General features: G+C 42.2%; 1 protein-coding gene across 1 annotated transcript in view; it reads left to right on the plus strand.

The window, feature by feature from the left end:
* Window positions 1–25,059, plus strand: part of si:ch73-40i7.2 (FYN-binding protein 1) — a 34,683-nt gene that overhangs the window by 1,621 nt on the left and 8,003 nt on the right. Inside the window, exons 2-7 of the mRNA XM_060941602.1 lie at window positions 15,685–16,249; window positions 22,872–22,929; window positions 23,921–24,003; window positions 24,274–24,311; window positions 24,497–24,534; window positions 24,723–24,855. Of these exons, the coding sequence (XP_060797585.1) occupies window positions 15,685–16,249; window positions 22,872–22,929; window positions 23,921–24,003; window positions 24,274–24,311; window positions 24,497–24,534; window positions 24,723–24,855 (915 nt within the window). The remainder of the gene's footprint in view (window positions 1–15,684; window positions 16,250–22,871; window positions 22,930–23,920; window positions 24,004–24,273; window positions 24,312–24,496; window positions 24,535–24,722; window positions 24,856–25,059) is intronic.

Here is a 25,059-nt window from a genome sequence, read left to right on the forward strand (position 1 = left end):
CTCCCCGTGTCCGCGTGGGTTTCCTCCGGGTGCTCCGGTTTCCCCCACAGTCCAAAGACATGCAGGTTAGGTTAACTGGTGACTCTAAATTGACCGTAGGTGTGAATGTGAATGGTTGTCTGTGTCTATGTGTTGGCCCTGTGATGACCTGGCGACTTGTCCAGGGTGTACCCCGTCTTTCGCCCGTAGTCAGCTGGGATAGGCTCCAGCTTGCCTGCGACCCTGTAGAACAGGATAAAGCGGCTAGAGATAATGAGATGAGATGAGATATGTTTTGTGTAGACTGTTTTCCATTCAAAGCTTAGAATGCTAAGAATCATTAACCCTTGCTAAGAATTCAACATTCAACATCTCAACACCAATCATTAACTAACCTGATGAAGTTCTTGAGATGACTAGAATGTATCAGAAGTCTTTTGCACGCTACCATTCTGTGGAGACTGAAAGCCTTTGTAGATATGCAAAGTTCCGCATTTTCCAAAGAAGCATAGTGATTAAATGGCGTTTACAAGAGTGAGCAGAAGATTAAACTCTGCAGTCCATCCATTCATCCATTATCTGTAGCCGCTTATCCTGTGCAGGGTCGCCGGCAAGCTGGAACCTATCCCAGCTGACTATGGGCGAAAGGCGGGGTACACCCTGGACAAGTCGCCAGGTCATCGCAGGGCTGACACACAGAGACACACACCCATTCACACTCTCATTCACACCTACGGTTAATTTAGAGCCACCAGTTAACCTAACCTGCATGTCTTTGAACTGTGGGGGAAACCAGAGCACCCGGACGAAATCCATGCAGACACGGGGAGAACATGCAAACTCCACACAGAAAGGCCCTCGCCGGCCACGGGGCTCGAACCCGGACCTTCTTGCTGTGAGGTGACAGTGTGAACCACTACACCACCGTGCCGCCCTAAACTCTACAGTGTTAACCTAAATCATTATTACAGTTTTAAACCCAAGTGCCCAAATACCCTAAAGCAGTAGTTTCCTATGATGTAACATTTGCCAAAATGAAACAGGTTATATAATTTTGGTACAAAAGATACCTCATATTTTAGAGCCCACATCATGTGGTCTTCCAGAACAGTCAAATTTTCATTATATTCTCATTTCCAACACACCTAAAACAACAACAACAACAACATAGAATGAAGGTGTGAGGGCAACTGGGACAGTGCAAAAAAAAAAAGATTTTAGCAACGATTTGTTTCACATTGACTGTTTGATTAGACATAGCCCAGGTTATCTAGTCAAAGAAAGTGGGTATCTGTTCATTTCTGTTCAGTCTGTTTATGTGCCCTCCAAAACACACCCACCCCTCATTTTTGCATATTTAGCTCATGTACAATAAGGAAATTCGATTTCAATTGTCTGGCATACCGTAAGAATGATTTTAAAAGGCATTGTAATGTAGGCAAACGTCTTTACCATTTCCTTTGTCTCTTTTCTTACAAAGAGTCTGTGTAGCAAAGCATGCTGCTGATTGGTTTATCGCTGACTCCCACTCCTATGGCAAGTGTTGCAGAAAGATGTGTGCATGACTGTAGTTGTAAAGGTGTGTGGTTGGAGGCACTTCCTGTGCACTATTGTTCTGAACCCACTTTCAACTCTTTGAAGAACTCCAGGAGACGAGAGAACGCAAACACTTGCAAACGCCTTTGCCATTTGAGCAAAAAATAAAAAAATAAAAAATTTCCCACTTAAAACCCAAATGTTTGGTTTCATTTATTATAAATGGTTATCAGGAAAAGTCCCTGTGTGTTTTTTGTCTTGAATTCGGGGAAGGGAAGCAGTCATCACCCACACTTTGTGCTTTAAGTTTAGATTCTTCTGAAATAAGTGAAACGTAAGTTTGAAAGCAATACAGTGGTGCTTGAAAGTTTGTGAACCCTTTATAATTTTCTATATCTCTGCATAAATATGACCTAAAACATCATCCGATTTTCACACAAGTCCTAAAAGTAGATAAAGAGAACCCAGTTAAACAAATGAGACAAAAATATTATACCTGGTCATTTATTTATTGAGGAAAATGATCCAATATTACATATCTGTGAGTGGCAAAAGTATGTCAACCTTTGCTTTCAGTATCTGGTGTGACCCCCTTGTGCAGCAATAACTGCAACTAAATGTTTCCAGTAACTGTTGATCAGTCCTGCACACCGGCTTGGAGGAATTTTAGCCCGTTCCTCCGTACAGAACAGCTTCAACTCTGGGATGTTGGTGGGTTTCCTCACATGAACTGATCGCTTCAGGTCCTTCCACAGCATTTCCATTGGATTAAGGTCAGGACTTTGACTTGGCCATTCCAAAACATTAACTTTATTCTTCTTTAACCATTCTTTGGTAGAACGACTTGTGTGCTTAGGGTCATTGTCTTGCTGCATGACCCACCTTCTCTTGAGATTCAGTTCATGGACAGATGTCCTGACATTTTCCTTTAGAATTTGCTGGTATAATTCAGAATTCATTGTTCTATCAATGATGGCAAGCCGTCCTGGCCCAGATGCAGCAAAACAGGCCCAAACCATGATACTACCACCACCATGTTTCACAGATGGGATAAGGTTCTTATGCTGGAATCCAGTGTTTTCCTTTCTCCAAACATAACGCTTCTCATATAACCAAAAAGTTCTATTTTGGTCTCATCTGTCCACAAAACATTTTTCCAATAGCCTTCTGGCTTGTCCATGTGATCTTTAGCAAACTGCAGACGAGCAGCAATGTTCTTTTTGGAGAACAGTGGCTTTCTCCTTGCAACCCTGCCATGCACACCATTGTTGTTCAGTGTTCTCCTGATGGTGGACTCATGAACATTAACATTAGCCAATGTGAGAGAGGCCTTCAGTTGCTTAGAAGTTACCCTGGGGTCCTTTGTGACCTCGCTGACTATTACACGCTTTTTTCTTGGAGTGATCTTTGTTAGTTGACCACTCCTGGGGAGGGTAACAATGGTATTGAATTTCCTCCATTTGTACACAATCTGTCTGACTGTGGATTGGTGGAGTCCAAACTCTTTAGAGATGGTTTTGTAACCTTTTCCAGCCTGATGAGCATCAACAACGCTTTTTCTGAGGTCCTCAGAAATCTCCTTTGTTCGTGCCATGATACACTTCCACAAACATGTGTTGCGAAGATCAGACTTTGATAGATCCCTGTTCTTTAAATAAAACAGGGTGCCCACTCACACCTGATTGTCATCCCATTGATTGAAAACACCTGACTCTAATTTCACCTTCAAATTAACTGCTAATCCTAGAGGTTCACATACTTTTGCCACTCACAGATATGTAATATTGGATCATTTTCCTCAATAAATAAATGACCAAGTGTAATATTTTGTCTCATTTGTTTAACTGGGTTCTCTTTATCTACTTTTAGGACTTGTGTGAAATTCTGATGATGTTTTAGGTCATATTTATGCAGAAATATAGAAAATTCTAAAGGGTTTACAAACTTTCAAGCACCAGTGTATATAGCTGGAATTGTTCCATGATTAGATCCTACATAAAGACCTTAATATTTATAACATTCTCCGCAAAATACTGTGCCATGGTTTCTAACCCTCGTCCTGGAGTGTTCTTAGCAAATCAGGTAATTAACAATCTTTTCTTAAGCCTATGTAGTGTTAAATTGTTGATTCGATAAACTTCACAGTCTCCCTGGATGCTTCTTCCAAAATTCTCTGTGTGGTGTTACAGACTTTATACAGACAGATACATGGGTGTCTACCAACAAACACAAAAGGGGCACTTGGTTGATTGCATCATGCTTAGATTACTGCAATGCTGTGATTTCTAAAAATTACTTTGACTTGTATTTCATTATAGATGGCATGAACCCAAAATATTTCATGTTTTTTTTCTAGTCAGCTACATTTTCATTTGTTAATATACATCCATTCCTGCGTTTCAGGCCTGCAACACATTCCAAAAAACGTTGGGACGGGGCAATTTAGGGCTAGTAATGAGGTTCAACAATTAAATAATGATGTGATTTGAAACAGGTGATGTCAACAGGTGACTGTAATCCTGATTTGGTACAAAATCGGTATCCAGGAAAGGCCTAGTCTTTGAGGAGCAAAGATGGACCGAGGATCTCCAGGTTTGTCAGCAAATGCATGAGAAAATTATTGAAATGTTGAAAAACAATCTTATTCAAAGAAAGATAGGAAGGGTTTTGGATATTTCACCCTCTACGGTGCATAATATTATTGTTAGAACCTGTGTCTGTCTCAGTTCAGATGCGTTGACGTAAGAGCGCTCTGGAGCAGGGAGAAAACAAACCACACGAGTTAAATCAATCTGGTTTATTCAAGCACTGCTCAACGATACACAGAAAGAGCAGGGTTTATATACATCAGAAGCTTGCGTGACAAGATAAGTAAGGGGCTCGGGGGCACAAGGTCAACTCGCCAGATAAGGAGTCGTTTTTATTATACATGAAAGAGCAGACCATACACCCCCTAGAACAGGAGGAACCAGGAATGTGGTTTCAGCGAAACTAGAAGGTACAGAGAAAATAAAAGAGTATGTTCTCGCGATTATGCACGTTTACCAGGGTGTGAAAGGGTCATAAAGCTCAGGACAGCTATGCACGAGAACACACACAATCTTACAATCCCCTCTTTTATACTTTGTTTACAGAGTATAACTACAGTTTAGACTCTAACGTATTGACAGACATAACAAGACTGATTAGTATGTTGTTTAGCAGTCCAATTGGCAAATCGCCAAAAAACGTTGTCCTCGTGGCTGGCTTGAGCGGGATTCCCTGCTCCAAGCGCTAAGACCAATACCAGAAGGAAAGTCATACTGGTCACTGACTTTGTTCTTTCTGTGTCCACAGGATGTAGATAGTTGAAGGTAGCCCAGGCTCACGTGTCTTTCAGATTCTTTAGCCCAGAAGTCTGCGGGACGCACCGACCATCCCCTCTTTGTAGATCAGCCGAAACCGGATTATTCCAGATGCTGGGGAGAGGATCCCTGAAAAGGCCGTCAGCTGTTGTCACAACAACCTTCTGTAACACAAAAACCTGTTAGACATCATCATCATAGATTCAATTTACTATTGGAGCCTTCTTTATTCGACTGGCATGAATCCACTGTGGAAAAAGGTCAGTTAGTACAGCCGTTCGAGTTACAGCGAGCACATCCGTGGGTTCACTGTAGGGCGGTTCCTCTAGAGGAGTGCCTAATTTAGCGAATTTCTTTACCAACACTTTATCCCCTACCTCAAAGGGGTGAGTGGGTGCCTCAGGAATGGGAGGCTTTTTGGAATTTAGTCTCGTCCAGTACTCATCCAACACCCGCATGAGACCCACGGCGTACTCACTGAGATGTACATCAAGATCACTCGTTCCTATAGCCTGCATACCTCTGCGCCAGGGTGTAGGAAAAGGCCGGCCCATCACGAGCTCGTACGGAGACAGGTTGTCGAGGGCCACTTGAGCGGTCATTCGCATGTCAGCGAGGACTAAGGGTAAAATTTGTACCCAATTTTTAGTACCAGCTTCTTGCATGGCTTTACGCAGCTTACCCTTGATTGTTCTGTTTGCGCGCTCCACAATGCCGGAGGACTGCGGATGGTACGGGATGTGGAATCGCCAAAGGATTTTTAGGTCCTTACATAGTTCTTGTGTCACCTTAGAGGTGAACGGCGTCCCTTTGTCAGAGTCTATCCCTACCGGGAGGCCATAACGCGGAATGATTTCTTGCGTCAATTTGTTTACCGCCGTGCGAGCGTCTTCTTTCCCGCAAGGGAAAGCCTCCACCCATCGTGAAAATTTGTCGACCATGACCAAAAGATACTTAAAGGGGCCCTGCTTTGGCATGTGAGTGAAGTCAATCTGCCATTCCTGGAACGGCGTGTCAGGTATGGGAAGGTGCTGATGTACCGCGCCTGGTTTAGATGGATTATTCTGGGCGCACGTTAAACATCTGTCTAGAATGTGATGTACATCGGTGTGTATTTTGTCGATGCAAAATATTTTGGATAAATCCTCCACTACCCCCCTTCGTCCGCGGTGAGTGGGACCATGAAACTCGCGGACGAGGAAAGGAGTGCAATGTCTAGGCAAACAAAGGCGGCCCTGAGCATCGATCCGAACGCCGTCAGACGGCTGCGCGCCGCATGAGTCCCAGAAATGGTTGTCTGAGGCCGAAGCGGAGGCCTGGAGGGAGATCAAGTCAATGTCCGGAAGAACGGCACTAATCATACGGCTGGATGAGACCAGGGAGAGAGTAAGCGAAGGCGGAAAAACACCGGAGGCAGCCGCGGCTTTGGCAATGCGATCGGCGAGAGAGTTTCCCCTGATCTCAAAAGAGTCCCCAATACAATGAGCACGAGTCTTAACAATGGCTAAAGAGCGCGGGAGAAGACAGGCGGTGATTAAATCAGTAACAAGCGAAGAATGAGAAATGGGCTTACCGTCTGCAGTGGTGAACCCACGCGAAGCCCAAATCCGACCAAAGTCATGAGCAACGCCGAAAGCGTAGCGTGAATCAGTGTAGATAGTGACGTCTGTGTCCTGAGCAATAACACATGCACGGGTTAAAGCGTATAGTTCGGCAGCCTGAGCCGAGGAGAAAGGGAGAGAAAAAGCTTCAACAGTTTCATCAGGAAGGCGGCACACAGAATAACCACACACGAAAACGCCGTCAGAGGGGCGTGAGCACGAGCCGTCCACAAACAGCGAATCACCTGAAAGTAACGGGGTGGAGCGTAAGTCGGGGCGGATACTTGTCTCGAAAAGAATGCTAGAAATGCAGTCGTGTGTTTCAGAAGGAAGAAAATCATCCTGTGAATTGAGGAGGCGCTGAAGCGCGTGCGCGAGAGAATCAAAAGAGGAGGAGGGCTTAACAGTAAGGTTTTCGGTGGCCAAAAGAATAGACTCGTATCCAGAGCGACGCTGCGCAGATAAATGCTGGGTACTGAGGTTCTTTAAAACGTGCACTACATCATGTGAGGTGTGGAGAACGAGCGGGTGAGACAAAACCAGCCGTTCAGCGTCCGTGACCATGACAGCACATGCAGCCACCGCCCTGAGGCAAGCAGGGAGGCCCTGTGCCACAGAATCAAGAGTTTTAGAGAGGAACGCACAAGGCCGCATACCCCCCCCCGTGCTCCTGCGCCAAAACCCCAGACGCAGTTCCCTGCTGGTTGCACACATATAAATGAAACGGCAAACGGTAATTCGGAAGTCCGAGAGCAGGGGCCGAGCATAAAGCCTGTTTCAAGGCCCTGAAGGCCGTCAGCATCTCATCAGACCACACCAGGGGCTGAGTCAAAGGGTCCGAGTGCAGAATTGCAGAGCGCAGACACTTGTCATAGGTGGAACAGTCAGGAATCCACTGGCGGCAGTAATTGATAAGTCCCAGAAAAGCCATGAGGGCGTGTTTGGTGGCAGGCACCTGAGTGTCTAGGATGACCTGCACACGCTCGGGGCTGAGCCTGCGGGAGCCCTGGGAGAGATCGTGACCCAGATATCGAACAGTGGGGAGGCAGAACTGAAGCTTAGTTCGTGAGACCTTGAAACCTTCTTGCGCCAGAAGAGAGAGGAGAGCGAGTGTGGCTTTAGCGCAAAGGTCCTCGTCCTCCGCCGTTACCAGAAGATCATCTGCGTATTGGAGCACGGAGGAGCCCGAGGGGAGGCACAAACCGGCCAAGGCGTCCCTCACTACGGCTGTAAAAACCGCGGGGGAATCGACATATCCTTGGGGTAACCTGGTCCATGTGTACTGCTTTCCCCTGTGCGTAAAAGCGAACAGGGGCTGCGTGTCGTGGCCCACAGGGACGCTGAAAAAGGCAGAACAGAGGTCAATCACAGAGAAAAACGCATGTTCACACGGAATCGAGGCCATAAGAGAGGGAACGTCTGGAACTAATGGGGCGACTGGGATAATTAACTCATTAATCTTACGCAAATCCTGGGTGAAACGCCACGTGCCGTTGGGCTTCTGCACCGGATTCACTGGGGTGTTATAAGGGCTGACACAGGGAACAACCACACCTTGCTCTAGGAGAGAACACAGAACATCATCAATGCCAGACAGTTTAGCTGGGGAAAGGGGGTACTGTTTTACATATACTGGCGAAGAGTGTTTAATGACCGCCTCGTAAGGGGTACAGTTAACAAAGCCCACCTCGTCCTTATGTTCCGCCCAAAGAGAAGCTGGGAGATCAGAAAGAGAGGGTGTGAGGTGGGTAACGGCACAAGCAGCATTGAGAAGGTTATGGGGAAGAGAAAGGGAGGTGAGGGCAAGAGCAGCCGACGAAGTGTCGTCTGGTATGTCAACAACCATGTGTGAGCCACTAAAAGAAATAGAGAGCCCTAGGAGGCTCATGAGGTCCCGTCCAAGCAGGTTAAAAGGGCAATCAGGCATGCAAACAAAGGAGTGAGAAAACTTCAGTAAAGGATCAAGGGCACAAGTAACAGAAAGGGGGGGCGTGCAACTGGAATGGAAAGGAACCCCTTCTATTCCCACAGAGCTTACAGACCGTGTAGATAAAGGACCCGCATATTCCCTCCCCACTGAGGACATGGTAGCCCCGGTGTCGAGTAAAAAAGGATATTCAGTCCCTGCCAGGCATAAAACAATAGTGGGAAGATCTTCGTTAAGAGGGGAGCTGAATAAAAGATTTAACATAGCAACGGTCGGGGTTTCATCGCTCTGAGGGCAGCCCTATGGGCGGGCAGGATCTCTCTGCCCTGTGGGGCTTGAACCGGCGCGCATGACGGGTTTCTCGCGTTCCTGCTCATCTCGCTGTTTCGCATGACATTCTCTTATCCAGTGCCCCTCTTTTCCACAATAGTGGCACTTTCCATTTCTCCTCCCTCCCCCGCCGCGCGGTCCCGTTCGGCGACCCCTCTCCTGTCGTCCCTCCGCTCGTCCGCCCGGCACGACGGATAAACATGCTTTATTCGTTTTACAGTCTAAAAGACCATCGCTCTCCAGCGTGCGCACCCGCTCCCCGGCCTGACGGAGGACCAGATTATTCCGGTCACTCCAGTGATGTTTTAAAACGCTCTGTATTTCGGGGCGACAATTAGACAGAAAGGTGGACAAGAACATTGGGTTCGGGTTTGCCAAATCAAGTTCAAGACCTCCCAAATGTTGCCAAACTTCCCCAAAGCGCTTCCAGAAAGCCGACGTCAGCTCAGAACGCTCCTGTTTGCAATTAGTGACCTGTGACAGGTCTCTATTTGCTTGTTTTAAGGCGAGCAGGTATCGCGTCAATTGCTCACGAAGCTGCTGCAGTGCGTTCGGCGTGTCCTTCCAAAAGAAGGTAGTCACGGTGCGCCGACGCGGGCGACCGTCATCCCCTTCATACTCTTCCTTAATATTTTCAGCTTGATCATTGACGGGGGCGAGAACCTGAACGTTTTCTAACAGGGCTGTCTCATCATATGCGCCTCCTAATTTATTTTGCAGAATAAACCGGTAATCAGCTCCCGTAAGCTGACAATTACGAGAAACATTAATTAACTGATCAACGAAGAGCAGAGGCTTGTCGGGTGACGGAAGAAGCGAGATGATGTCCTTAAGAGCCGACGGGGACGGAGGAGTTATATCAATACCACTGCGCTTTGCAACCCATACACAAGCAGCGTTTTGTGGCGGATAAGGACGCGAGCCGGCGTCTGGACCCACACCATCGGGATTATCCCAATCGTCATCATCAGTGTCATCATCGGTATCGTCACTACTTTCTTCGTCTTTGCCGTTCTTGGCTGATGCAGGCGCACCCTTTATCCCTCCAGGGCGCTGCCCTCTGTCAACCGTGGGGGGGGGGGCACGCAGACACAGCAGCCAGGGACGGATATATTTTAGGAATCGTTTTTACAGCTGACGGCGATTTACCAGTAATTTTTCCAGCCTTACTATAAGGTGGAGGTTTACTATCTAACGAGGCTGGAGGAGCAGAATGAGATTTGGATTTTCCTAGCGCCGCCTCCTCCGTTTCCTTGGTGACGGGTGCAGCCCGAGGCTTCGGGATGGATTTCAGGACTGAACGGGGAGTATAAGCCTGTTTAAAATTATCCCAAATCTTCTTCATATCATACCATTTGGCATATCCTTCCCGCATATACGGGCGATCCCATCCGGGGTCCCCTAATCCCTCATAAATCATGCGATGGGCCGATGCAAGATAACCAGGATCGAAAGTACCTTGACGGGGATAGGAAGGAATTTGAGGGTTGGCCTCGGTCCAACCTGCCAAATTATCGAGCCAGGGAGAAACATAATAAGCAAAACCGCACCTAGTCATCCATTCGGCCGGGGTTTCCCCTGGCGCAGGCTTAGGGAACGAGCTTCCCATCGTACAATGACAACAAACGGATCTGAAGAGGAACAGACAACAAATATAGTACAAATTTGTATAGCGCGCTCTTCCTGGACTCGAACCAGGGAAAACTGTCCTCCGTAGGACACTACGAAACTACTGCCAACCAGGTAGTCAATCAAACATGTCTTACCTGATTGAGAGTATCACGTCGAGGTCACCAAATTGTTAGAACCTGTGTCTGTCTCAGTTCAGATGCGTTGACGTAAGAGCGCTCTGGAGCAGGGAGAAAACAAACCACACGAGTTAAATCAATCTGGTTTATTCAAGCACTGCTCAACGATACACAGAAAGAGCAGGGTTTATATACATCAGAAGCTTGCGTGACAAGATAAGTAAGGGGCTCGGGGGCACAAGGTCAACTCGCCAGATAAGGAGTCGTTTTTATTATACATGAAAGAGCAGACCATACACCCCCTAGAACAGGAGGAACCAGGAATGTGGTTTCAGCGAAACTAGAAGGTACAGAGAAAATAAAAGAGTATGTTCTCGCGATTATGCACGTTTACCAGGGTGTGAAAGGGTCATAAAGCTCAGGACAGCTATGCACGAGAACACACACAATCTTACAATTATTAAAAGGTTCAAGGAATCTGGAGGAGTTTTGGTGCGTAAAGGGCAAGGGCACAAGCCTAAGCTGAACACCCATAATCTCCGATCCCTCACATGGCATAGCATCAAGAATCGTCATTCATCTGTAGCTGTTATAACCACATGGGCTTGGGATTACTTTGGCAGACCTTTGTCAAGCTCTACAATACGGAGTTACATCCACAAATGGCAGTTAAAACTGTACTGTGCAAAAAGGAAGCCTTATGTTAACTGTGTCCAGAAGCGCCATCAACTTGTTTGGGCTTGGAAGCATTTGGGATGGACCATCACACAGTGGAAATGTGTATTGTGGTCAGACAAATCAGTATTCCAGGTCTTTTTTTTTTTTTTGAAGAAAAGGATGCCGTGTGCTCCAGACCAAAGACAAAAAGGACCATCCAGACTGTTACCAAAAACAAGTCCAAAATCCAGGGTCTGTCATGGTATGGGGTTGTGTCAGTGCCCTTGGCAAAGGTAATTTACACTTCTGTGATGGCAGCATTAATACAGAAAAGTACATTGAGATTTTGGAGCAGCATCTGCTGCTCTCAAAATGACATCTTTTCCAAGAATATTTCAACAAGACAATGCAAAACCACATTCTGCACACATTACAAAGGCATGGCTGTGGGAGAAGACGGTGCCTGTCCCCTCTGTCCCTCATAGAGAATGTGTGGAGAATTTTGAAATGAAAAATACGACAATGACGACCCCGTACCACACTATAAGGTCTGTTTGCAGGAAGAAAGGGACAAAATAACACCTGAAATAGTTCATCACTTGGTGTTTTCAGTCCTAAACATCTGAGTTGTGAGGAGGAATGGCAACATTACAAAGTTGTAAACGCTTTACCATCCCAACTTTTTTTGAAATGTGTTGCAAGAATCAAAATTGAATTAAGGGTTTGTTTGGGGGGGAAATAAACAATAAAATTCATGAGGTAAAACATCAAAAAATGTGCTGTTATACTGTTTTGAGTGAAATGCAGGTCAGAGATTATTTACAAATCGTTGTTTTCAGTTTTAATTTCAATTTCAACATACTGACCCAACGTTTTTTCTGATTTGAGGTTGTATGATCTACATCTAAATGTGCTCTTATATTTCAGGATCAAGTATGGGTAACCACGAGCTAAATGTATTAAAGAGGCTCTTACATGTGTATTTCAGTTAGAAAGTAAAATGTTATAATAAACTAGCACATGATGAGGTAAATTAAGGACGTGAACTAACCTTGTTGAGTTTCTGATTAAAGTGCATTTTAACCACTGGCTTACATTTTATACCAGGAATAGAAAGCCTAGAACCACCATTATAAACGTGCAGCTTCGCATGTATAGTTTCATAACACTGTAATATGGTATTTTTTTAAATTTTTCAGCAAGATGCTACAGAGTCGCAGTAACAAGCTACACTGCGGAAAGAGCGGGTATACATATAACCTCATTTTGAAGGGTTTTCCATCTGTTTCTCATAACACCACACCACCACCACTCTCAGACACACCTGGTATGATCATGCTGTCTACTCAAATTCATATGCTTTACTGTTTAAAAGGTAGTGAAAGTCCCAGATATTCTACATCCCATTTATATATATATATATAGTGCCTTCTGAAAGTGTTCATCTCCCAGTGATTATTTCTCTTTTTGCTGTATTACAGCATAAAATTAAATAAAGCATTTACACGTCCTCGGAATTATTTATACCAAGTAAAAATAACTGCATAATTGAGAAGCATTCACTCCCTTTCTTTAGCCATCTAAATTAGGGCTAGGATTTAATTTTAAGAGCTCACAGTAAATACGTTAAACATGGTACACCTGTGTTAATTATAAATCCACGTGTCCAATACATACAGTTGTATACTTCTCATCTCATTATCTCTAGCCGCTTTATCCTTCTACAGGGTCGCAGGCAAGCTGGAGCCTATCCCAGCTGACTACGGGCGAAAGGCAGGGTACACTCTGGACAAGTCGCCAGGTCATCGCAGGGCTGACACATAGACACAGACAACCATTCACACTCACATTCACACCTACGGTCAATTTAGAGTCACCAGTTAACCTATGCATGTCTTTGGACTGTGGGGGAAACCGGAGCACCCGGAGGAAACCCACGCAGACACGGGGAGAACATGCAAACTCCACACAGAAAGGCCCTCGCCGGCCCCGGGGCTCGAACCCAGGACCTTCTTGCTGTGAGGCGACAGCGCTAACCACTACACCACCGTGCCGCCCCAGTTGTATACTTGCACAAGAAATATCTCTGACTTTGGGAGGTCTCGCAGCTAATATTGCAGATCAGATCAGTCTTGCTGTTCTAAAGACTGAGGAAATACTCTCGAAGCTTATTAAAAACATTGGTAAAGTTTCGAACATTCTTAGGAGCACTGTGAAATCCAGTATAATGAAAAGAAAAAAAATATGGCACAGCCCAGACACTACCAAGATAAGGCCGAACTCAAGAAGGCAAGAAGGGCAATTGTCAGAGAGGTGTCCAGGAGTCCAGCTGTTACACAAGGGTCTACTGAAATGGGAACTGAAATAGGAGAGCCTGCGAAAGAACTGAAATAGGAGAACCTGTGAAGACCTCCCCTGTGATGACCTGGCAACTTGTCCAGGGTGTACCCCACCTCTCGCCCATAGTCAGCTGGGATAGGCTCCAGCTTGCCTGCGACCCTGTAGAACAGGATGAGCGGTTACAGATAATGGATGGATGGATGGATGGATGGATGGATGGATGTGAAGACCTCACAACATCATGAACTTTTCACAGATCTGGCCTCTGTGTGAGAGTGGCCAGAAGGAAGCCACTTCTTAGAAAGACTATGTTAGAAAATCTGAAAACTTTTGAAAAAATATTTTGTGGTCTGATGAGACTAAAGTTGAGCAATATGGTCCAAAGACAAACCATTATGTTTGGCACAAACCAAACACCCAGGTAACACCATTCCTATAATCAAGCATGTTGGTGGTTTATGGTTGCTTTTTAGTAGGAGGAACTGGGCTTGTTGCCAACACTGGTAAAATGAATAGAGTCAAACATACAGTAGGCAAATTATTGCGGAAAACCTGTTCCAGCCAACTAGACGTCTGCATTTAAGGCAAAACTATTATATGTTCCAATAGAACAATGAGCTCAAGCATAGGACAAAGACTACAAAGGAATTACTTGAAAAAGGTGGGTTATGTTTACAAAACCCGCCCAGACATGGCCCAGACAAAGCCCAGACTGAAATCCAATTGAAAGTCTGTGGCGTCACCTGAAAACTGCTGTCCATCAACACCAATTAATTTCACTCATTTGAGCTGAAGAAAATCTACATTTCCAAAATCAAAATGTGCAAAGCTCATAGAGACAACTCAAATCTGTAACTGCTGGAAAAGGACGACTCTCAACGTTTATCAATTAAACGTTTTTGGGCTTTGTTGAATTTTTGTTTTCAAGTAATTCTGAAGGAGTGGCATGGTGGTGTAGTGGTTAGCGCTGTCACCTCACAGCAAGAAGGTCCGGGTTCGAGCCCCGTGGCCGGCGAGGGCCTTTCTGTGCGGAGTTTGCATGTTCTCCCCGTGTCTGCGTGGGTTTCCTCCGGGTGCTCCGGTTTCCCCCACAGTCCAAAGACATGCAAGTTAGGTTAACTGGTGACTCTAAATTGACTGTAGGTGTGAATGTGAGTGTGAATGGTTGTCTGTGTCTATGTGTCAGCCCTGTGATGACCTGGCGACTTGTCCAGGGTGTACCCCGCCTTTCACCCGTAGTCAGCTGGGATAGGCTCCAGCTTGCCTGCGACCCTGTAGAACAGGATAAAGCGGCTAGAGATAATGAGATGAATGAGATGAAGTAATTCTGAAGACAACTAAACACTATATTTAATTTTGAACGCTTTTTGGAGCCTCTCTTCTTTGTCCCATAGCCAGCAAACACCATAGGGGCACCACTGATGACATTTTAACAGTCCATCATTGGTGTGTCTAGGGCATTTAAACTTGGCAGAGCCCATCCCTCTCCAAGCTTGATCAATGGACAAAGAGTAGCCAGTTAGCCTAACCACATGTCTTTAGCACCCACAGGAAACCCACACAGACGCAAGGAGAACATGCAAACTCCACACAGAAAGGGCCCCGTCAGCCGCTAGTGTTAACCACTACACTACCGTGCCGCCCAGAGAAAATCATTTTCATATTCAGAAAAAATAGGCTTTGTTATCATGTGCCATAGACATTAGTGCTGCAACTGAGTGGTTCATTCTTCTCTCTGTTATTGTAATCTTAATTTGGTTTTATTTTTTGAAAGTATCTGGTGTTGAGATAGTGAGTAGAATATTTGTTTTATCCTTATTATCCAAAGCAAATTAAAATTGAGACAGGATACAATCCAAGCATGCTTCTTCACTGTTAAAGGTTATGGGCCTTGCTCAAGGAATCAACAGTAACTCTTTGAATTTTGAACTGACAACCCTTAAGTCGTTATCGACTGTGCTATCACTGCTACATAATAATCTCACAGTGATTTGTCTCACGGCTTGTGTGCCTGTGTGCATCAGCTTGCAAAATGGTTCTAATCTCAAAGGCTGCTCAGGGAAAATATTTAACTATTCTGAACTGGGAAAAGAGTTCTTAGTGCATTATGACTCACTGAATGTTTAACCACAAGTCACTGAGTTTATATTAGTTATTATATTTTAATTATTATGTTAATAATTAATTTGAGCTGTTCCTTAATTCTTGCCTTTTTTTAACAGGGGGACAATGTAGACTTCAAGGCCTTGAGGGCCAAATTTCATACTCAAGCAGAAAGGGTCACGTCTAGTGCCGGTGCTTACTCCAGGCCTCACACGGGTGGTCATTTGCCAGAGACGTCAGATAATGGACTGGTCCGAAGCAAGCTTCCACCTGCAGCTCCAAAGCCAGTGCTTCCACTGAACCCCAGCTCTGAACCCAAGAGATTTAGCCAGAGTCCCCAGGGACTGTTTCCCAGACCTCCACCCTCTCATCGTGTAGGACCTAAAGAGGATCCTCAACCGCCTGTCAATGACACTGAGAATGCAAGGAAAGTAAAACTGACAGGAGAATTTCTCCAGAACCAGATGCGGCAACATCTTGAGAAGAAGCCCCAGTCATTTCCCAGACCACTACTGCCAAGCCAGAGGAGCATGTCAGAGGTAGCTCCCCTGAGAAAACCACTTCCCAATGTTGGCCAACGACCTGCAAAGCCCAAACGACCTCCGGCTCTCCGGCTGGATCATTTTCACGTAAAGGGTGCAGGCTTTCAACCCACCGTCTGTCCAGATACTAAAACACCTGAGGGTAAGTACATTTGGTTTGCCTTTATATTGTACTTTTTTTTGTTGTTGTTTTTGTCAAAAACTAACCTTATATTCAGTGTCATTATACATGAGAACCTTTAATGCATTTCTGTATGTAACAACTAGCTTTTCAATCTTATCATGTCAGCTCATGTACAGTATTAGCCTGATGATTACAGTAGCATGCTAACAAGTAGGGCAGCGTGACTGGGGTGAGTATGAGGCTCATACAGCACTACTGTTTGTTATAATGATATACTGAGAGTAGCCTATTGTACGGAAGCCAAGAGAGGCCTTTCATATAATCCTTTTTTTTATTCACCTTGTTATCCCGAGATAACGACATAATTAATTCAGGATCTCGAGAAAACAACACAACTAATTCGAGATCTTGAGAAAACAAAACCGTTATTCCGAGATAACGACATAATTAATTCAGGATCTCGAGAAAACACAACTAATTCGAGATCTTGAGAAAACAAAACCGTTATTCCGAGATAACGACATAATTAATTCAGGATCTCGAGAAAACAACACAACTAATTTGAGATCTCGAGAAAACAAAGCCGTTATTTCGAGATCTCGAGAAAACAAAACCATTATTCCGAGATAACGACATAATTAATTCAGGATCTCGAGAAAACACAACTAATTCGAGATCTTGAGAAAACAAAACCGTTATTCCGAGATAACGACATAATTAATTCAGGATCTCGAGAAAACAACACAACTAATTCGATATCTCGAGAAAACAAAACCGTTATTCCGAGATAACGACATAATTAATTCAGGATTTCGAGAAAACAACACAACTAATTCGAGATCTCGAGAAAACAAAACCGTTATTCCAAGATAACGACATAATTAATTCAGGATCTCGAGAAAACAACACAACTAATTTGAGATCTCGAGAAAACAAAACCGTTATTTCGAGATCTCGAGAAAACAAAACCGTTATTTCGAGATCTCGAGAAAACAAAACCGTTATTTCGAGATCTCGAGAAAACAAAACCGTTATTTTGAGATCTCGAGAAAACAAAACAATTATTCCGTGATCTCTAGAAAACAAAACAATTATGTCATGATCTTGAGTAAACAGCTGAGAAATGGTTCATTCAGGTGCGCCAAGAGACTTGTGATATGCTGACTTTGGGGCTATTTCTCATTCTGTATAGACGCAACTTTGGTCATTAGAATGTCTGGAATAATCGATCACCTAATAAGGCAATATTTTGATCAGGGGTTGACACAGGGAGAGATTGCATTAAGTCTGACCCACAGGGGGCGTAGCTCTGCTCGAAATCTCAGCTGTTTTCTCGAGATCATGAAATAATTGTTTTGTTTTTTCGAGATCACGGAATAATTGTCTTGTTTTCTCGAGATCACGGAATAATTGTTTTGTTTTCTCAAGATCTCGAATTAGTTGTGTTGTTTTCTCGAGATCCTGAATTAATTATGTCGTTATCTCGGAATAACGGTTTTGTTTTCTTGAGATCTCGAATTAGTTGTGTTGTTTTCTCGAGATCCTGAATTAATTATGTCGTTATCTTGGAATAACGGTTTTGTTTTCTCGAGATCTCAAATTAGTTGTGTTGTTTTCTCGAGATCCTGAATTAATTATATCGTTATCTCGGGATAACAAGGTGAATAAAAAAAGATTATATGAAGGGCCTCTCTTGGCTTCCGTACTATTGGGGAAATGAACAGCAGAATAAACAGGATGTTGGGTGGAGACACAGCAGGTAAAATAAGATTTAATGCTGGACTGTTAACTATGTTGTCAACGGAAACCCAGTCAGGTGATAGAGCCATGGTCTAGCCTGAAGGTTAGAGAAGCAGCCTTGGGCCCAAAGAGTCACCGGTTCAATTCCCAGGACTGGCAAGAAAAACATGAGGGGAGTTGAGTGAATGAGCAGCACTTTCCTCTCCCTCTGTATCATAGCTGAAGTGCCCTTGAGCAAGGCACCTAACCCCCACCTGCTCCCTGGGTGCTGTAGCATAGCTGCCCAATGCTCTGGGTGTGTGTGTGTGCTCATTGTTCACTTGCGTGTGTTCACTGCTTCAGACGGGTTAAATGCTGACGAGGAATTTCTCTGTGCTTGAGTTTGCATGTGACAAATAAAGGCTTCTTCTTCAGAGAGTCTGTTATGCTGTGGGATTGCTTTGTTGACATGGTTTGGGTTCCTTTATCTTATGGGAGATTTTGGAGCAACGTGTTAGGCAGCACTCTCCACCACCATCATCAAAAGACTAATAGTGGGGATATATTTTGGAAGAATGGTGTTCGTTCTTCCAATACAGTTCCAGTAACTTGTCGAATCAGTACCAGGGTACACTAAAGCTGTTTTGGGATTGTGTGCTTGCCCAACATCTTACTAAGACACGCTGTGTGTGTGTGTGTGTGTGTGTGTGTGTGTGTGTGTGTGCTGGCTTAACATTTATTTAGATTTTAGAATAAATGAAATATTATTATGTTAATTAGTAGGATAACATTTAATTTAAACCATTTAACTGTTCAGTAAGCAAATCTTTTCTTTTTTGCTTTTTGAACTTTTCTTGTTTGAACTGGAGTTTGTATTTTTTTTTAATGCAATGCATAGTATATGTTATTTAATGTTATTTGTTAATGAGAAGTCAAGAAAATAATATTTCATTGATTCAGTTTCATGGCCCAAGCAATCTGGCTGCTTTTGAGGAAATAAAATCTGGCAGTGGGTTGTTTAGGCGTTTTAAAAAGTTGATTTTGTTTACTGATATGGTGACTGCTTTTACGCGAGCTAGGATTCACATCACTAATGCCAAGTGGTGCTAGTTAACCTACATAGTTACGCTTCCTGTTATGGTAGCTCACTCATTCTCATTTAACTATCAGGACGATATCTAGCGGTCTACAAACACAGATATAACTACAGTGGGGTCCAAACTTCTGAAAGCACTCATGAAAATGTTTCTATTTGGTTCTTTTCTAGTTTAATACAATAGTTTTCATTACAAATGATATTCGTGACAGCAATTGAAGTGGAAAATAGAATCTTTACATGAATATTTACATGAATATCAGAGTTTCTTAGTATTTGGTACATCAGCTTTGTGCTTAAATGACTGTGTGCCCCCGAGCTGGCACAGACTCCACAAGTTTGTGCAAAACCTTATAATCCATTTTAGATCAAATCCATCTGAGTGTCATCTGAGCACCTTTTTCAGCAGAAGAGATTAGACGTGAGGAAAATTTTACCTTTTGTACAAATCAGTTAACATGATCAGGATCAGACATTTGTACTTAAATACGTTACATTTACATAGGGACCTAGAAATAGTGCAGAATGTTGAATATTAAATATTCACGATATTGCACATTTGCTTTCTTTGTTTTAATTTTTTTCACAATTCTAAAACCTTTTGGTTATTTCCAAATTTAAAGGAAAAAAACTTTTTTTTTAATCACAGCTTTTCATTGTGGTGTCAGACTTTTGGACCCCACTGTATAAATCATATGCTAGCCATCAGTTAAACGTAGTTACTTTATATTTGTTTGAGGAAAAAAAAATCCTTAAATTAAATGTGTGTGTGTGTGTGTGTGTGTGTGTGTGTGTGTGTGTGTACTCATTCAGAGGTGTTTGTGTATTGTGACTATTTTCTACATTATAGAACAAAATGGAAGACATCAAAACTATGAAACAACATATGGAACATATATGGACTTATGTGGTAAACAAAAAAGTGCCAAATCAAACAGTAAATAGTAAATAATAAAATTACACTAAATAGCCCTATTCCACAACTGTAGTAATCCATATTATATCAAGAACTGCTCAACTAAGTAAAAAGAAATGACATCCATCATTACTTTAAGACATGAAGTGACTTTTAATTCATAATTATAAAGAAAAACCATTGAAGTAGAAGGTGTGTCCAAACTTTAGACTGGCACTGTATATGAAGATAAATAAAACGCTGGCAGCACCATTTCCAATAATGTACTATCAATGTAAAATGTACGATAAATTGTAGTAATTTCCCGTAGCCATTAATGTAACTATGACCGTAACTCTAATAGTATGATACTGTAAAGGACTAGTAGTTTTCTAGCAACTGCCGACAAAACTTACTGCAATTTACTGTAAAATCTGCGAGATTTTAATTGAACTTAATGTCAAATTAAAAATATATTATCATTTTAATTTGTATTGATTTTTAGTACTGTAAAATTCAATACATGTGATTTTAAATGACAAGATTTATACCAGCTTGCAACAATATTTTATTTGTTATATTTTCAGCAGAAAAAACAACAGAAGTGACATCACTCATACCATCAACCTCCCCGACGTTAAAAAAAAAAAAGTTACTAGAACTAGAAGCCAAAACTAAGTAGCAGGATGTACCCTTGTATCCTCATACCCTTCTCTAGCTAATGGTAATTTAAGGTACACCAGCAACAAATCAACTTGTCAGCTGAACTAGCTAACTGTGTAAAGTAATAAAATCTATTATTTGGTTAATTTGATGTATTGGAAAGCAGGCTAGCTAACCGAGCTAGCTTAGCTAAATGTTTCAGACGTTTGCTGAAGTATACAGGACTCCAAAAGTTAGCTATACCTTATGACAGTAATTAGGTTCAGCTAAATTACTGATGGTCACTTTGAAGATGAACAGAGAGTCTTAACACTTGACTGGAATGAAACATTCGATGAGGTTGGCATCCTTGCAAGACAATCCACAATGCACAGCATTTTCGAGTGAATTTCTTTAAACACTCTGAACACTGCGTATTTTTCTAGAGTGCATAGTATTTTAACAATAAAATACGATCAACATATGTTTAAAGAATACCTATAAAATTAAAGCAATTTTGAAAAGTATAAGAACTTATAGTGCTGTTGAAAAGCTCAGGCAGTTGCTTTTCAATGTTAACATTCATTACAGTATACTGTATTATTACGTATTCTTCTAGTTTTTATTTTCCAAATTGCTTCCATGAGATGAAACTTTTCCCAGAAACAATGGAGAAAACAAATCAACAGAGACAGACTGAATTTTTACTTCCTATAACTTATTAATTATTGATATTATAAATGTATATGTGTAGTATGTATTTATCTGTATATATTACATGGACATGAGTGCTTTACTGGGAAATACACCACTCATATTTTTCATACAAGTTACATGTGGGACATCAAGACCCACAACCATGACATAAATCTCTATTTTTTTCGCGGTCCGGTTTCCATCAAATCCTGCGCTCTGATTGGCTGGCAAGCGGGTCCGTATCCTATGATACGGACCCCAGTTACGGACTTCTGGCGACTCGCTCGTTCACAACAACAACAAACATAGTAGCATTTTTTGTCAACATTTATCTTTTTTTTATAAGATTTATTTATAAGATTATCAAAAAATCTTATAAATTTTTGCCAGCATTTCTCAGGAGAATAGCATTAATTTTACAGCATGGATAGCGATAACGACAGTGTTCACAGCGAAAGCGAGTTTTACTACCCTGAGGAAGAAGAAATAAAAGAAAACATTTCAGGAGAAAGCTAAAACCTGTAACTTGCTAACGCCGAGCAAAAACATGGCTGAATCCTGAATGACTCCTATTTGTATAAATAGGGGACTACATAGGCGGCAAAATGTAGTTTTTTTTCCTGCCATGGAAGTGCACTTGTATACCGAGGAGGAAGCAATTTGCATTACAGCCGTGAATAAGGATTCAAAATGGCGGCTCAGCTTGGTTTTCCCTTTCGGGCGCTCTCGTTTTCTGTTAGAATTTGGTAAAGAAAAAAATAAATATAGTATTAACCAGCTTAAAGTCGGTCCGTATGGTGAAATACCGTGACCTCGGCCTTGAATACTGACCTCGGCCCAGAGGGCCTCTCTCAGTACTTTCAAGACCTCGGTCACAGTATTTCACCATACGGACCTCCCAGCTGGTAAATAACATATATATGTCACTTGTGAGGAAATCGATGAATTGTTTTGATAAACTTGGGTACTTTTTGTTTGTGAATGTGTCGTTATAATAAAAAGAAAATCACGCATTGGCTTGAAGATATGAAGTTTATCTTCTCGTGTTGAAAAACTTGCATTTTTTTAGACAAAATACATGACGGATCTGAGTGACATATTTCACGATATTTCACTCCAATGACGTCACTCCCAGTGTTTTCCCACTGACTAGACGAGCGTTGTTAAAATGGCGAACCGGTTCAAAATTAAAATTCTTTTGATTAACTTGCGTACTTTTTTCTTATGTGTTTATATAATATAAAGAACATTACTTTGAAAATGAACATGTTAAAACCAAGGACATGACGGCACGTACAGGTATGTGTGTATGCACATACTGTACGCATCAATTAAAAATGTTGAAAACTGATTTAAAAAATTTTTTAAAATAATAATAATATAAAGAACATTACACTTCGCTTCACTCACTCAGGAATATGTTCACCACTCTCAAAGATAAACTTCATATCTTTGCACAACTGTGTAATATCCTATATGTATTTTGTACATTGTATATTTTGTACATGTTTTGGGAGAAACAGAGAAAAAGCGTCAGTTTATTTGGGAATTTGGCTCACAGCCTGTCTCATGCATGTCTGTGTTTTTAACAGGGCCACCACGACCACCAAAAACTAATTTGTTGTCTGCAACACCGCCCATTAAACAGCGGTAAGTGCATGTTATGTTCATGATTTTAACTGAACTTTCGCCAAAAATAGGGACGTTTAGATGTTTTTATAATAATAATAATAATAATAATAATTACTATTATTAAGGGAGGCACGGTGGTGTAGTGGTTAGCACTGTCGCCTCACAGCAAAAAGGTCCTGGGTTCGAGCCCAGTGGCCGATGAGCGCCTTTCTGTGTGGAGTTTGCATGTTCTCCCCGTGTCCGTGTGGGTTTCCTCCGGGTGCTCCGGTTTCCCCCACAGTCCAAAGACATGCAGGTTAGGTTAACTGGTGACTCTAAATTGACCGTAGGTGTGAATGTGAGTGTGAATGGTTGTCTGTGTCTATGTGTCAGCCCTGTGATGACCTGGCGACTTGTCCAGGGTGTACCCCGCCTTTCGCCCGTAGTCAGCTGGGATAGGCTCCAGCTTGCCTGCGACCCTGTAGAACAGGATAAAGCGGCTAGAGATAATGGATGGATGGATGGATGGATGGATGGATGGATGGATGGATGGAATTATTATTAATAGTAGTAGTATTTTTTGAAAGAAAGGGTAAAGTATAATGCCATATACACACTATTGCATGCTGAGAAGCATAACCATAACTCCATCAGATGAAGCAGATGATTACGAGTGACCTTGTGGATCATTATATCAGTTTGTCACTATTTGTTATGTAATTCATTAGCGTTTTGATCAAATAGATGCATTTCCATGTCTCAATGCCTCGAAAAATGTGTGGGTGTAAAAATTATAGCTACGCCGCAAATTTCCTGACAGCGCACAGGAAGTTCCTGAGAATTGCCCAAGTAAAAACTACAGACAGGAAATGTTATATATTAGAATTATTTGCAATTTGTAAAAAAAAAAAAAATTTTTTTTTAAATTACCGGTGTCAAACTATGCTTGAGATTAAAACGGAATGTCTTCGCTTTATAAACAGCACAGGATCTCAGTCAGCTTTATTAATCTGTGATTTTGTTGATTTAGAAACATTGAACCTGAACAGGACACATACGATGACATCGATTTGCCCCCACCTCCACCACCACCTCCAAAACCATCTTCCAGTGGTAAAAGCAGTTTTATCTCACCATAATCGTTTCTCTTACTCCATAAATGATCACAATTTTTATTTTGCATGTCTTTTTTTAATAAAAGCATTTTGCTTCTTATCATTCAGGAATACATTTAATAACTTTAGGCTTTTGTATTAAAACCATCCTGATGACTATGAAAGGAAACAGGGACTTAATCAGGGAATTAAGCAAACATTGTGCAGTAGCTCATCAACTTTTAAATATAAAATATCCTGAATTTATATACACCTTGTGCTTTTACAGAATCATGGACAAGCAGTTTCTCATCTCAGGCTGATGAGGTGTGTGTGCGCGTGTGTATGTGTGTATGTGTGTGGCCGAGGTCACGTTCAGGAACAAATTGATTCATAATTATTTATGTTTAACACATTTCTGAATGCTGTGATGGGGGGGAAAAAAGTTGTGTGTTATTAAACCTACTCAGTGTGTATTTTTATTACTAAACCTGTTCCTGCTTGTTTTCTAGGAGAGTGATCAGAGTGAAATTTATGAGCCTGTTGAGGAGTAAGTTTCTGTTATGCATTTATAAACAGCAGTAAAATATCAACCGTTTTACCGAAGCCGGATGATCTGTATGATGTTTTCTTTAACTGCCTTTACAGTATATAATACCGTAGCTGTTTTGTCAGCAGCGGATTTCAGTTCTCAGATTAAATAATCCGTTTCATGTGATGCGCTGTGCCGAACTACAGTCAGGAGAAGATTGCACGGCCTGTGGTCTTGGAGAAGAAAAAACTGAAAGAACACAAACGACAGCAAGAAGTGGAAAAGAGAGAGCAAAAAGAGAAGCTGAAAAAAGAAAACGAGTATCGAAAAAAATTCAAAGTGAGTTTTTGTGCAGAAAAATTGTATTACGTACTTGTAGGCATGTATAAGTGCACGTTATTAATATTTGTAGCTATAAAATAGCCCACATCATTAAATTATTATTATTATTACTTTTTTAGAAAATTAATGGACGCCCACTTTAATATTGCTCAAACGTAACTGCATTATAGTCTTTGAACCTACACATAATTTAAATGCGTA

Source organism: Neoarius graeffei, chromosome 15, assembly GCF_027579695.1.
Source record: "Neoarius graeffei isolate fNeoGra1 chromosome 15, fNeoGra1.pri, whole genome shotgun sequence".
NCBI lineage: Eukaryota > Metazoa > Chordata > Actinopteri > Siluriformes > Ariidae > Neoarius > Neoarius graeffei.